A 15851-nucleotide genomic window follows, 5' to 3' on the forward strand; every position below is an offset into this window, starting at 1 on the left:
CTCCAGCCATCCAGAAATCATGACACCGACTTAAAAATACATATTGCTATTGCATGACAGGCAAAGTGAATTAGAGCTTTTGTAGTCAGGGAAAAAAGCCTGACAAGATGCATACAATAGAAAGAGGATTCTGGCAGCTGCCAAGAAAAAGGGATATTAAAATGGATGAACATGTTTTTGATATTTCAAGACCTGAGCCACCCTACAAAAAGAAGGAGAAAGGAGCTATTTGTAATTAATCAGGCTTTTGTAAGAGAAGAAATACATTACATGTAGCATTCCTGTACCTGGAAAGACTTCAAATCAAGCAAAATGGAATGATTTCTGGGATCAGCCACAAAACTTCTGGACAGTATAAAAAGTAACAAGGTAGGAAAAGATAAGGATTCTGAGGACTGTTCTAATGACCAAGTCTTGTCCTTAGGTATTTGATTTGTTTAATCCCATGAGATAGGAAAAATAAATACTGGAAAAATACCCAGTGTAAGAATGCAACATTGGAGTGTCAAAATGAGGTCGGTTGTGCCTGAAGCTTCCAGCCAGCAGAAACAAATATATTATAACACTTCAAAGTGTGTCCACTTTTGCCCTGCCTGGAATAGGCCAATAGTGATCTCAGTTCAATTTCTTTGCTTACACGTCATAGATGAATTTACAAAAAAAAACAAACACACACAAGGTTACCTCACCAAGAACAGTGGGCAATTGTTTCAGATTTGTTTAAAGACTTTAAGTGGTGAAAACAAACAATAGGTTTTGTTTCACATGAAGGGTAACAGTTGATGGCTATTTAGTATTCAGGACTCATCTTTGTAGATAAATAACTGAAGAGAAAGGTAATAATATATGGAAAGAACATATACAGCATTATCTGTTGTGTTAAATAAATGAATAAAATATTAAAATAGATGTGGAGTTTCTCACTAAAGCTATGGGGACACAAGAACATACAGCTAAGAATAGTAGTAATGTTATATTTTTTATAATCTATCATTCTAAACAGCATCAGTGAGATTGCAGGGGGTATAATTCAGCCTGAATTTGGCCCTAACCTGTTATATAAACTATACACACAGATTAACTACAAAGATGCAGCCACCTCTGCTGTGACATAGTATTGTATTTATCAGCAAACCGCAGCAGTACGCAACAGTTTAGGACAAGAAGCGAAAAACACCATATCCAGTAGAAATTGCAGGCTGAATTTAGGGAGACAGAAAGTAATTAGCCAAGTTGCCATTAATTTCACTTTCTCTTACAAAGAGCACCAGTGACAGAATCTCCATTTCACAATCTGAGATTGTGAATACCACATGATATAAGAATGAGGTCGATAAACAGTATTTTAGAAAAGTACTTTCAGAAACGCTGTGTTACACTTAGACTGGAGTGAATAATTTACACAAAACCAATTCATATTTGAAGAATTTGCCTCCCTTGCAGAATTCTGAGAACAGTTTGGGATTTTATTGAATTAATTTATCAAAATTATTCATTTTTTGCCTATTTTATTTATTTATAAGTGCTATGTTTTGCTTAGTTGTGAGTGATCAAAAATCACAATTTTATTTGTTCCTTGATTGGAGGGCTCTTATGGGTGCTGTTGATAATACTCACTGTGCATTTAAGATAAACTTTCCAATATTTGATTAAGGGATCTTAAACTTCGCTTTCATTGAGAATTTATGCTAATAGAACACACATGTTCATGTAAACTGAAGCAAATTTGTTTAAAAATTCAAACAAATATTCTAGTATTCACTCAGTTCTTGGCACACTGAACATCAGAACAATGTATAGTGCAATAGGAAATTGAGCCCACTGAAATCTAAATTAGTATAAATTACACTACATTGCTTCTTACACTCAGTAACATTAGTTTTCTTATCAAATTAAAACACAGTTTTCTTCACTGCTGACTTTGTCCCAATGCATTGCCTCTTGAGTGGAGAAAAAGGACAGCAGGTTTGTAAGAGATTCAGTATTGTTTGTTAACATTAGTTAGGAATATTATCTCTGCTTTTTAAACTAAATATTATGTCTGCTTTTTAAAATATCATCTTAAAATGTATTCCAACCACGACACATTCAGCATTCAGGGGACAATACTAAACTTACTTTGTAGACTAGATTAAAACCCAGCAGTGAAATGGAAAAACAATCTTTTACCACCCAAACACTCATGGAGTACAACCTTTAGAAAGTGATTATTTCCATTACATTTTCACCAGGGACTGGCGGAAGAGCAGTATATCATGTTATTACAGAGCCTGGAAATGTAATGGCTTAAGGTTGCTAAGCAACACCACACTGTTAAAGGCCTCTATGTCTCTGATTTCTAGAGATTCTCTCAAATTTCATTAAAACCTGTCCATAACTATTACACAAAAGGTCTGCCTGGAGTTTATAAACAGACTGAGCTTCTTGACACAATGGTGAAAGGATAAAGAAAAGAAGTGGCATTAATACTTTTAATGTATTTGCTACACAATATTTTGGGTAAAAAGTCCTGTTTCTGATATGCATAACACACCTTAGCATTGACTGGCTTTTCATTGTTGAAGAAAGCATTAGTAATTTATATAAAATAAAAATGTTTTATCATATTGAAGAAAATTCTATTAGAGACTGCAGTCAATAAAATAAAGGCATTCTGTATGATTGACAAAGGACACAACAATGCAGGATGAAGATTGTTTGCTTGGTATCAGAAACATACATTCTCCACTTTAAGTTTAGCATAGCAACAACTGGTTGATTTTGATCAAAGTAAGAACAAATATACGTCAGCAACCTACATCTTAACAAGCATCTTAACAACTTAACAAGCATCTCTTCTGATGAAATTTCTACTCAAAGCAATGGAAGAAAATGGGCCACCACAGTAATTTAATTTATGCATTTTAAAGGTCAATACAAAGAAAAAATATCACCAAGAATAATTCCTTCCCCCTAGTAACTGAGTTCTTTGAGAGTGATGCCAGTGCACAATCATACTAGATATGCCAACAGGTCCATTAAGTTTTATAAAACTTCTAGAAAAGCTGTGCTTGTTGGGAATTGCACCAGCACTTCTTTGTGGCTCTAAATATTTGGAGCTGGGGTTACAAAGGTAGCACTGTCTAAGAATCAGAGGCACTATTGTAATTAATTGTTTTCTCTTCTTACAGGTGTCCTCAGCATAGGGTGACCAGATCACCAAAGACAAATATCGGGACGCGGGGGGGGGGGGGGGGGGGGTGACGTGGGGGGGGCGTGGCGGGGGGGGTGACGTGGGGGGGCGGGGCCAAAAAAAAAAAAAAAAAAAACTTCCTCCGCAAGTGCTGGAGGGAGGCCCGGGAGACTCAGGGGAAGCGCGGGGCCGGGGTGAGTAACAGTCCGGCCTGGCCCCGAGCAGGCAGGACTCAGTTGGGTGGTAGGGCGAGGAGGGGGGCGGCCCGCGGGGCCAGGAGGCGGCTGTTCTCCCCCCCGGGCAGCGGGACTCGGGAGCAGCCGCTGCTGCAGCTCCCACTGCCGCGGGGGAGGAAGCGAACCCCCCGAGCCGGGGCCTGCTGCGGGGACCCAGCAGCGTGCACGCTGGGCCCAGCCCCTGGCCAGCGTCTGGGCTGCTGCCCAGCTGGTGCTATCCCGCGGCGGCCCCGGAGTGGGGGCAGCAGGCCTCAGCCCCCCCGTCCCGCAGGGGAACGAACGGGGCTGGGCGGCCGATGCCTCCACCCCGGGGCCGCCGCGGGATAGCACCAGCTGGGCAGCCCAGACGTGCCTAGCCAGGGGCTGGGCCCAGCGTACGCGCTGCTGCAGGCCCCGGCTCGGGGGGTTCGGGGGCGCCAGAGCCGCCGAGCGCCATGGCCGCTTCCTCCCCCGTCGCCTGGCCCCGCGGGTCGCCCCCCTCCTCTCCCAACCACCCAACTGAGTCCTGCCTGCACTGGGCCAGGCCGGACTGTTACTCACCCCGGCCCTGCGCTTCCCCTGCGTCTCCCGGGCCTCCCTCCAGCGCTTGCGGAGGGAGGGGGAATGGTGAGCCCGGGGAAGAGGCGGGGATTCGGGGAGGGAGCCAATCGGGGGAGGAGGGGGCGGAGTCGGGGCAGGGGGGGGGGGCGCGAGCACTTCCGGGGGCATTTCCTTGTTTGTCCGGTTGTCCCGACCGCACGTCGGTCGGGACGCGGGACAAACAAGGAAATATCGGGACGGTCCCGATAAAATCGGGACGTCTGGTCACCCTACCTCAGCATAGTAACTCTTGTGGGAGTCTAGTGACGAGTTTAACTCCCACTGAGGCAAAATGAGGAATTCTACTTAAGGTTTGCAGAACTGACCTCGTAAAGCAAACATCAGTTTGACTTAGACTGTAAGCTTTCTGGTGTCAAAACTGTCTTTTTGGTGTTTGTGCACATAGAGGCTAGCACAATGAGGACTGATCAGGGCCTACAGGAGCTACTACAATAATAATAAAAAATAAAAGCTAAGTCAAAAGAACAGTGCTGAGTAAATGTGTGTACAGAATTCCAGGTAGCAGTCCTGAACATTTCTATAAGTGTGCAAAAGCATGTCACTGATGCTGTCTTAGCCCCAGCAGAGTAAGCCCTTAGATCATGAGGAGATCACCCTACCTAAAATTAACATCTTAATATAAGCCTAATCCACTCAAAGATACTTTGGCACTGGTCCCCCAAAACTACCATAAAATCTAGGTGGATTGCTAAATGTCCTACACAAACAAGAGCTGAAGTACCTTTTGTCATCTATGGTGTGGAATCTAGTTTCTGATGGGTGAGAGAGGTGCTGGGAAGAACAGCACAAAGAAATTAAAGTTCTGATTTAGGTGGAACTCAGACACTACTTTTGGCAGGACTTTAGGATTGGGATATAGAACAAATGTCTGTGGAATACAGTAAAGGGAGGATCAGCCATTAAAGCCTGCAGTTTATTCATTCTTCTCACTACAGCTTTTTTTGTTGACAAGCAGAATAAAGAGCATTCTCCCCCTAGGTTAAAGGGTGCAAACATTACCTCTCTCACCACCAGGCTGAGAGCTCACATTGCTAAAGATTCTCTAACCAATGGAAGATATTGATCAGTTCTTTAAGGAATCCTGTGACAGTGGAATGACTTAAAACTGCATCATTGGCCACTGGAAGACGGTAAACTGATAGCAGAGAGGTGCGCCCTGACTAAAGATAAGGAGAGGCCAAGAAATTCTGAGTAAAGCAAACAATCCAAAATAAAAATTATTTGCTCCCATAGTGAAAACCTTTTCTACATTTGGCGAGATGTTTCAATGTAGCTGATTTCCTGGACTGTAGTATGGTATTCTGTACCTTTGCAGAGCAGGCTAAGTCAAAAGATTATCAGCATCCTGTAAAGCAGCAAGGTGAAATGATTTTGGAACTAGTATGCAAAACAAGACCACTTTCTTAAATCAAAAAGTTCTGATGGCAGTGGCAGAGAATACAAAGGGTCGTAAGAAAGATCTTGGAGATCCAAATGCCAATATTGCTTATTCCAAGATGAAGCAACCAGAATGACAGTTGTGTAAGTAGCACTAGTGCAAAATCATACTGCATTTCCTTGTGGCAGGCCAACATTTCTTATTCAGTTTCTGTCAATTCCTTCTCTGGAAACACTAATAAATAATCTCAGAATAAGGCTGACCAGCCTGTGCGTCATAGGGCCAAAAATACAAATAGTTTTAAAATGTTGAGTGGAGTACATTTTTCTGTTTTTCATTCCTAATAGTTTCTATTTACATTAAAATAAAACCATAAACAAGGGATTCCTAAAGAGTATGTACAGTCTGTCAGATTCAACTAAGAAGTCTGTCCTGGATATTTTTCTTCTCTTCATGTATTTTTTTGGGGAAAAAAATCCAATAAATTAAGATAGCAAAAGTTCAGTTGGAACCTCAGTGGAGAAAGGCAGTCCTAAAAAGGAAAATATCTATCACAGTCCCATCACTGTTCAAAGCTCTTGTAAATGGTCTAAAATTTTCTCCCCTAAAATCCCAACTCTGTCCACAGTATGGGCACTATGTGTAGAAGAAAAAAAAATTAATGAGTTCATATTATTAAATGAAAATCACACAAATGAGTTTTTCTCTCAAACAATGTCTGCCCAATAAGGTAATGATTTCATTCACATATTCTGAATCAAATATTCTAAAATTACAGTACATGGACCACTTGTGGGAGACCATGGCACTGGCACTTCCTCATTTCCAGCAGATACACTATATTAAAAGAAGCCATTACAGGAATATATTAATACTTCTCTAATATTCCTTGCCTATGTAAGTAGCAGTTATGGATGCAACAGGGATGCTATGCTATCATAGATGTAAAAGTGGTGATGGTGAAAGCAATTCTGAATGGGATGGGTAGCTGGTGCACATAATCTCTCTATTAATATTTTGACCAACTATGAAAAACTCTAAGAAACTCTTCCCTAGGCTACAAAATTCACCATAAATAATTGAAAGTGGGCTGAGTTAACCTTAAATAGATCTGATAATATTTCAGTGTGTTTGGTGATTACTGTAATTTTGACATAATAATAATAATAATAATAATAATAATAATAATAATAATAATAATAATCTCTTGTTAACAGGAATTTTTAAGATTCACAGAAATAATATAAGATTTACTATATTCTCAGTCACGTTACCTATAAAACCTGCTTTCACCGCTTCGAGAGGAAATCCTAAAATCTCACTAAAATAATTACAGACATTTGTTTATTATAGTAAATAGCAAATACAGCAGATGGAAAGGTAATTATCCAAGACTAGCAGCGAGTCCAGCCAAAGGATCTTTCAAGAGACTTCAAGATGACAAGCATGGTGGGACTTACAAGAAAGTTACAAATCATGTGATTTGTCAGGCGTATCATTAATCTACTTCTGAGAAACAACATTGCCATCTGTATTGGCGAAGCACGAGAGGAACTGAAGTCATTACATGTCAGTAACTTTTCACTTACTTAAGGTGAAGTGCTTGTCTGATTTCTGTTGACTGATAATCTATGTTATAACCATTCCACCAGGAGTAGCCTCTACCACTTGATGAGAATGAACAATCAATAGTCTATATAAAAGTTTACTTCAACTACAAAACAGTCGGCATCTGACATGAAATGAAGCACTATAAGTTTCTGAGTAGCAATTTTTATTACAAGTTTAGTGTTTTTGGAAGGAATTCAAAATAATTTTCTATTATAATTCTTAAACTCAAGGTACTAGATACCTATATAAACAATTAAAGCTTCCTATTAAAACAGTTAAATGGTTAACTGAAGGGAAAAAGTCCTTTTATAGAGGTTCTAAATGTAGACAATAAAACAGGCATGGGTCCAGGTGCAGACATTTTCTTCCAAAGAAATTAAAATGGATTTTTAAAAAAACCAAATACTAATATTATGGGATTTTTGCTTCTTTAGAAATTGTTTATATTCTTTATAAAAAGAAATGTTTACTTAAACGGGAAAAACAGCTCTCAAAAAAGTTTTTATCCAGGGGATAGTAGAGCCTAGACAGACAGTTAAATTGGAATTTTGGATGGCAAGAAGTTATATCTGTTTGACTCACCAATCTTTTGATGATTCTCAACAAAAGCTTCTGCTGTTTTAGATCCCTCTTGGACTTCAATACTTCAGCAAAGCTGTCCATGTTTTCTGGAGACATACTGTCCAAGTTGTCTCCTCCATACAGCTGAACCAACAATGACAAGCATTGTGATGCAGTCTCATATATTTCAGTGTCGTCACTAGGAAGCTAAAATAAACAAATAAATAAACTTAAATTTCACAAAATTCTGTATCACTGGGATCTGAGAAGAGCATTATAATTTGCATTGTGGTAGGAAGCAAAATTTTATAGTCATCCTAACTGAAATCACATTATTAAACGTCAGTAAACTTTTAAAGTGACTGAAAGACATAACTAAAATACAGCTCTTTTTAATCAGCAGTGTATGTGTCTACCGTATGCTTGGTTTATTTCACCTAGTTTACCGACCTACAATGGCATCATAAGACTCTACACATATTGCTACTGTTTCTGTTTAATTATTTTATTGATGACTTTTAGGAGTGTGCAATTTTGCTTCAAACAGCATGAATAGAATTTAAGATCAACGGAAACCATTACGATCCTCTAGTCTGACCTATTGCTTAATACAGGCCACAGAATTTCACCCAGTTATTTCTACATCAAGTCTATAACTTCTGGCTGAAAGACATCCAATCTTTGTTTAAAGACTTCAACTGATGGTGAATTCACCACGTCTCTTGGTAAGTTGGTCCAATGGTTATTTATCCTTATTTCCAGTCTGAATTTGTCTAGCTTCGATTTCTAGCTATTGGTTATTGTTATGCCTTTGTGTACTAGATTAAAATGCCATCTAATGCCAGATATCTTCTCCCCATACAGGTACTTATGGACCATAATCAAGATACTTAACTGTGTCTTTTTAAGGGCCGACTCCAGGCACCAGACGAGAAAGCATGTGCCTGGGACGGCACATTGTAAGGGGCAGCATTCCGGCCAATCTTGGGGTGGCCAGCCCAGCCCTGCAGGGGCACAGACCCCGGGCCGGGGGGGGACGGGGGACGGGACTGGGGGACTGGCGATCCCCGCCGCTCATCATGCTGCTGGGCTCCTCGGGACGCGCCACTCCCCGCAGCCTGCACCGGCCTCTGCCTCCCGTGCCACTCTGAGCCCAGCCCGTCCGAGCTGCCTTTAAATGAGCGGCTGAGCCAGCACCTTCTGCAGCCCCCGGGCACCGGAAGGAGGGAGGATTCTGCACGGCCTGGCGGGCAGCGGAGGGGCAGGCCCCACTGATCCTGGCACTGTTTGCACTGTGCCGAGCCCTGCTGCAATGCCGGCCCCGCGCGGAGGTCGCAGACCCCAGCCAGCGCTGCCTGTGTCGGCCCCCTCGGAGCCTGTCCGGCCGGGAGAGCCACCCCAAGGCCAGAGGGGGGAGCCCCTCTCACCCGGCTGCGAGCGGGCTGCCGCGCCTGGCTGCCCACGGGCGGAGGGAGCGGACATGTGTTGCCCTTCACCCCCGTGCGAGCCGCCTTGACCGCCCTCCACACGCTCCCTACGGCTGCCTTTTTTTTTTCCTTCGGCAGTCCGGCCACCTTTTTTTTTTTTTGTCTGGGGCAGCAAAAAAGCTAGAGCCGGCCCTGGTCTTGTTTAAACTCAATAGACTGAGCTTCTTAAATCTCTCTCTGAGGCAGGTTTCCCAGTTCTCAAACCATTCTGTTAACACTTTTCTGAACATCTGCCAAATTTTCAAAATCCTTTTTGAAGTGTGGATACCAGAACTGGACACAGCATCCCAGTAATGGTCTCATCAATACAGTATACAGAGGTAATGTCACCTCCCTTCTCCTACTCAATTATTCCATTCCAATAACTATTACTCAGTTTATCACAAAACTACTACTAGGGATCTATCTGGGTCTAAGAGCTGCCTATTAAGTGCCAGGCAGGAGCTCAGGGCTGCGGAGGGGAGAGATGCCTCTTCCCAAGCCCCCGGACCTGTCGTGGTGCCTCTCCCCCAACCCCTCCTCCGAACCTGCCGGGGCACCCCTCCCCCAACCCTGACCCAGCCTGGCCCCGAACCTGCTACGGCCAGGGGAGAGGCGCCCTTCCCCATGCCCAGCCCTGCTGCAGCCAGGGGAGAGGCGCTTCTCCCCCCATCCCAGGTGCTGCTGTGGGCAGAGAGAGCTGTGGGGGAGTCCTCTCTCCCCCCCATAGCCCCAGGGAGCCCCACTGCACCCCAAACCCCTCATCCCCAGTCCCACCCCAGAGCCCACACCTCCAGCTGGAGCCCTCACCCCCCTGCACCCCAACCCTCTGCCCCTAAGCCCCCCCACACTCTGAACCCCTTGGCCCCAGCCCGCCATATGAATTTTATGTGCACCAATATGGAGGTGATATGTCGCACATCACCTCCATATTGGTGCACATAACAAAATTCATTCTGCACATGGGTGGGAAAAATTAGAGGGAACTCTGATCTGGATGAGTCCATGGAGGAAAGGACCATCATGGTGGTTAGCAAAGATGGTCAGACATGCCAGAAGCCAGGAGTGGAAGACAAGGGTGGATCACTGCATAGTAGCCCTCTTCTGTACATCCCCACCTCCCAAAGTTCTGGCATGGCCCACTACTGGGGAGAGGATACCGGGCAAGATGGACCATGGTCCGACCTAGTATGGCAACTTTTATGCTCTTATGCCAATACAAGGCAAGAAATATATAGCAAAGGCTGAAACTTAGGCTTCATATAACACCACGGATAGCTGTGCCTGGGGAATGCAACTGACATGGTTCACTTCTGGGAACTCAGAATGGAGAACTTTACATACTAGCCACCTACTCATGCCTAGGGACAATCATTAAAGTCAGTGATGATAATTTAGTCTTAAGTCTGAATTTTCTAACTTTTGTCAGTTTAAGACAAACCTCTTCTGTTATTTTAACATAATTTTAGTGTGTAAAATTTGACATATTACACTCCTTAAATATCCCTGTAGTAATTCTTCAGACATCCATTAGCAAACAAAGCTGCCTTTCTTTATATCCACACAGCTCTTTTCATAAAACTGCATTAAGATGGAAGCTATGGATTAGCATTCCTAAGACATATGACCTAATATTATGGATGTACAGCTTCCTGTGAGAGGACCTCTCATGGTTATTCTTTACCCTTTTTGTTTTATTACTGAATTTACTTTATTCTACTTAAAAGTCTTATGTAGCTGATATTTATAACTTGTTCCTTGTCCCACTTATGTATTCATTTTACAAAGTAAGTGACAAATGAAGGTTTTATATAACAAGGCAACCAGGGAAAGAAATTACATTTCATATTTATATGCCAAATTCTGAATTCTATATTCAATTGACTTCAATGGAGGTTTTGACCAACTTAATTTTTCCTTTATTGGAAAAATAGAATCTTATCTACATGAAAAAGACATTAAACATTAATAATCTATACTCTCTTATAGGTACCTTTTAATATAACATATCATATCAGTCCAAGTTATGGTGTTATCAGGTCAATTCAGATATGCCTACTGAAACATGCTACAAAGAAAGTCACTATACCTGCACTACAGTCAGTTTTTAAATATTGTTTATTTTCACACCCAAAGAAGTTTAATACACATTCAGCCAGATCGTCCCGGGTCCTTGCAGAGGGTAGTCTCCCAGTTCATCACCAGCAAGAGCTCAGGTTTTTTTTTACAGTAGCTGTAATCAGGGCAGCACAGGGATTGCTTCCTCAGCACTCCTCTGGGGACACAATCCACCCTGCAAGGGGGAGAAGGGATGTGTGACTCTGCCCAGATGATGTTGCACCACCCAAACATGAAGAACCAACAACTAGAGGCACAATTCCTCCTGGAGTTTCTCCTGGGGCACGCCTCCTTCAATGAGGCTAGAATGTAATTAATGCAATTTTATCCAATATACTTGATTCTTAAGGAATTCGAGTAATAGTTTGAAGCCAGTATTGTCTACATCTAACACATCAACAGTGATATGGGGTCAAGTATCAGGGGGTAGCCGTGTTAGTCTGCAGTCACAAAAACAACAAGGAGTCCGGTGGCACCTTAAAGACTAACAGATTTATTTGGGCATAAGCTTTTGTGGGTAAAAAAGCTTCACTTCTTCAGATGCATGGAGACATCTGAAGAAGTGAGGTTTTTTACCCACGAAAGTTTATGCCCAAATAAATCTGTTAGTCTTTAAGGTGCCACCGGACTCCTTGTTGTTTTAGTGATATGGGGGTAAGCACAAAAGCATGACGTTGCTGTCTGACTGTCTACATCAGCATTTTTCTTCATAATTCCCACATTGCACTACTACCAGTAGAGCTGCACTGATGGGGCACTAGTGTAGAGAGACCTATGGTAATATCAGTATACTATTTAACACTGGCTGCCAGTCTGCATTAGAGCTACCACTAGTGATAGTACACAAGAGGGAAATTTGAAGAAAAATGCTGATGACGACAAAGCGCTGAAAGGCAAACAAAATAAAGACACAAAGCTGGAAAAGCCAAAAAATGAAAAGCTGATTTTTGGGTAAGCAGTCTCTGATTTAAAACAGGAATAGGAAAGTTAATGCCATGTTGCTAGACAACAGTATACTGATAGGCAGCTCATCTCCTTTCTTAACAAGGTAGAAGAGAGTTCTAATCTATTTCTCTAATTGGACAAATTCTGTGTGCAATGCATGTGTTTTCATTTGAGAAAAAAATATGTATCTGAATGCTGTTTAGGTTTTCAAACCAGAACACATTTATTGCACAAAGAATTTGGTTGGACAAGGGGAGGGGGATATCAAAAGAGCTCTGGGCCTTTAGGAAAGGAACTGTGCACTAGAATTCCATCAACACAATGCCAATTCTCTTCACTTTTTCTTAACCATAAGACATCTCTAGTTGACTTTTCATTTTTTTTTTTTCAGTCTTCCAGAGGTTTATGTCTTGGACCTTTTGACCATACAGAAGTATTAGCGCCCTCCTCCCCGCCACCCTGCATATGGATGTCATTGTTCTGGGCTGCTGACCATTTGGATTTTTAGTACAGGATCCAAAATCATACAGATAATATGACAAAAATACCCTATCACCTGTTGGTGAACACTTTTCACAATGCGATTACTCTCTGACCTACCAGTCCACATCTTCAAAGGAAACCTTCACAGCACTTTCAAAAGATGAGCTTGGGAGCTTAAATTCATTACTCTGCTAGATACTAAAAATCATGGACTAAACAGAGACACTGGATTTACGGTTATCACAAAAATTTGTAACCCATTAACCTCCTCTATTTGTCCCATGACTGCAGAGGTGTTAGTGGGCCACTCTACCTTGAATGGTCCCTTACAATGTGTGCTAACTACTTATGCTAAACAATCTGTTCCACCTTGCATTTTGCTGTGACCAGGGAGTACCTTTCCAAACACGAAGAAGAGCTCTATGTGGCTCAAAAACTTGTCGCTCTCACCAACAGAAGTTGGGCCAATAAAAGATATTATCTCACCCGCCTTGTCCCTCTACTTACAGAAAATGCATATTAAAGTAGCTAAAGTTATAAGAGTGCAAAAAGTATAACCCTCCCCAATGATTTCCTATTTTGGGGTGAAATTTGTAAAATAAAATAACTCCTTGTTACAATCTTGATGCATAGTGTGTGTCAAGTTTCAGCTTAATTAGTTTTTATGGTCATACTATGATCTCCTGAAAACAGGTTCATAATGTAAAATCTGAACTGTATTTCGTTCTATTTGGCACAGGCATTACTAGCTCCATGTAGTTTTCTACCAGATTAAAATAAAACAGGAAGTTGTTTTTTTACTATGGTCTTACACTTTGCAGTTTATTACCAAAATATGTCTTCATTTTGAGCCCAGTTACACAGAGTTCATGAATTGCAAACCACTGCAAGAAATATGTGAGATCATTTGAGCTGAAGTGGCAGTTTTCACACCGATGGAGTTGTTAGGGCATCTAATTTTAGAGCTACAATGAAAATGTCTGGAATACCCTGAGGGGACACTACTTCAGCACTTTAATGAGGTTATACACAAAGAGAGTTTATTACGATAAGAGATAGATGTTCATTAGATCAGTAATAGGATTACAGAACATGCTGTACAGGAAGGGCCATTGGGAGCTATAGGCGAGATGATTTTGCAAACATTTGTATAAAGCAAAACATTATTATACTGATTAGTAAATATGCACACTTAAATATGGTTTTTAAAAAAACGTACTACATAACACTATCTTTTGGCTTTAAAAGCAAATTATAGACTTTCAAGCCAAGGAAAAACACATTTTAGGAAGGACTGTTCTTAGCTCACTTTAATATATTCTAATTGTCAAGAAATCAAAGGCCTCATTCTGAAATTTTGTACTTACGACAACATATCCTTATTTCCCCTGCAGTTTCTTTATGCAATTCCACCAAGGACAACTGCCCAGTATTCAGCTCTTTGGACTTCAAAGTGGGTGTGTACTGACACAGGAGTTTATACAAATTAATAAAAAAGTGGTACAATTTCAAGTAGGATCATGGAAATTCCCTTTCTCATTGCTGCATTTTGTACAGAGAAGAAAGCTTTATGTCCAGCCACAAATAGCGAACATCTAACAATACGTAGTATCTGAGAACTGTCTGCATTCATAAGACATGGGTGATAGTCTATATATGTTGATACTCTTTCTGCTGACATTTTTGATGCCAGAAAAGCAGATGCTTTCCAATACTTTGAAACAAGTCACAGCACAATCTTGAGAAATGAGAAAAAAGTTATTGATGGAGATTTATTTATATATATGCCAACATGCAATTGATCTGTCACCACCAAAAAAGAAATACACACCTATTTGAGAAATTACTAATATTGCCAGTTGTCCTGTGGTACCAAAGCCCTGGAGAAGCCTTTCTCCAAAAAGAAAAGACCAGTTTCCAACAAGATTAACTTAATATGCTATAAGAGGGATAGAAGGGAAATCAAGCATCCCCGCAGAGATAAAGACTGTATTACGAGTAGTTGGGAGAGAATCTATTCAAGCCAAATGTTAAAGAAAAGCCTGTTCTGTCTACTCCATTGGGTGGCTATCTAGGTACTTATATGACCCTCATCTCTGTAGAATATGAGCACCATCCAACTGAAAAGAAAAACAAAAACATTCCCTGCCCCTTTCTGTAGGGATAGTTGAAAGGTATAAGAATTTTCTTCTTTTTCTTTGAATGTATGGAACACTTACTGAGGAAATGAATTTAGGATATATTATCCCTTGCAATTGGAGCTCTCCCCCTTGGCAGCCATCACAAGCTGCCATTCATATGCCATGCCAGACCAAGAATAAGGATTTATGGGAGCCCATCTAACTAAGGAGAAAGTTAAGTTACTTATTTCAAACTACCAAAGGGGTAGCCGTGTTAATCTGGATCTGTAAAAGCAGCAAAGAGTCCTGTGGCACCTTACAGACTAACAGACGTATTGGAGCATGAGCTTTCGGGTGGGTGAATACCCACTTCTTTGGATGCATGTACATGCATCCGAATACATCTGTTAGTCTATAAGGTGCCACAGGACTCTTTGCTGTTATTTCAAACTGAATTCTAAATTAGAGGCTCATTCTTGGCCTGGCTTGGTACATTTTTATTTTTGTAGGTGTGCTTATGTCATCTTACTTAATTTAGAATAGTGGTAATAGTTAACTCATGTAAAAATAACATCACATTAGTATTGCCAAGACCAAGTAGATTTAGCATGATCTACTGTAATGCATAAGTGCCGGTCCCTTAATTAATGCTTCCTCCTAGTTTTGGAAAGTTTCTGAAGAGCACTCCAAATTTTAGAGAGTATTACATTTGCAAAAGCAATCTTACATCAACTTTTCCAAATCATGCAAATATTTGGACTTCATAAGGCATAACTAATATCAGAATAGTCTAAATATTCCATTTGGTAATTTCTGCAAAGGCTACAAACTACAGGTGGAATAAACAAATTACAATTATTTTTAAATACAGAAGTATTGGACAACAAAAATGTAGGTGGAATTGGTTTTTAAGCCATACACTTACCAAGAAGAATCTAGAACTAAATGGTCAATCTATTTTGCTTTGATCAATTAAGGACAATACTGGTAATGGGCTTAAATACTGAATTCTCTATATTTGCAGTGTTTCTGCATGATGAATTTTGTAATTATCTCTGTTTCAATGTTCTTAAGAACTTCTTGGTTTCATTTACATGCTGTCTGGGTGACTTATATTTGCTTCAGTGTGTCCTAAATGTTGGACTAAATCACAATTACAAA

General features: G+C 41.0%; 1 protein-coding gene across 3 annotated transcripts in view; it reads right to left on the reverse strand.

The window, feature by feature from the left end:
• Positions 1-15851, reverse strand: part of ULK4 (unc-51 like kinase 4) — a 408217-nt gene that overhangs the window by 57692 nt on the left and 334674 nt on the right. For all 3 annotated transcript variants that reach the window (XM_024107953.3, XM_005278594.4, XM_065587118.1), the window contains one exon: positions 7580-7765. In XM_024107953.3, the coding sequence (XP_023963721.2) occupies positions 7580-7765 (186 nt within the window). The remainder of the gene's footprint in view (positions 1-7579; positions 7766-15851) is intronic.

The sequence above is a fragment of the Chrysemys picta genome, chromosome 2 (genome assembly GCF_011386835.1).
Source record: "Chrysemys picta bellii isolate R12L10 chromosome 2, ASM1138683v2, whole genome shotgun sequence".
NCBI lineage: Eukaryota > Metazoa > Chordata > Testudines > Emydidae > Chrysemys > Chrysemys picta.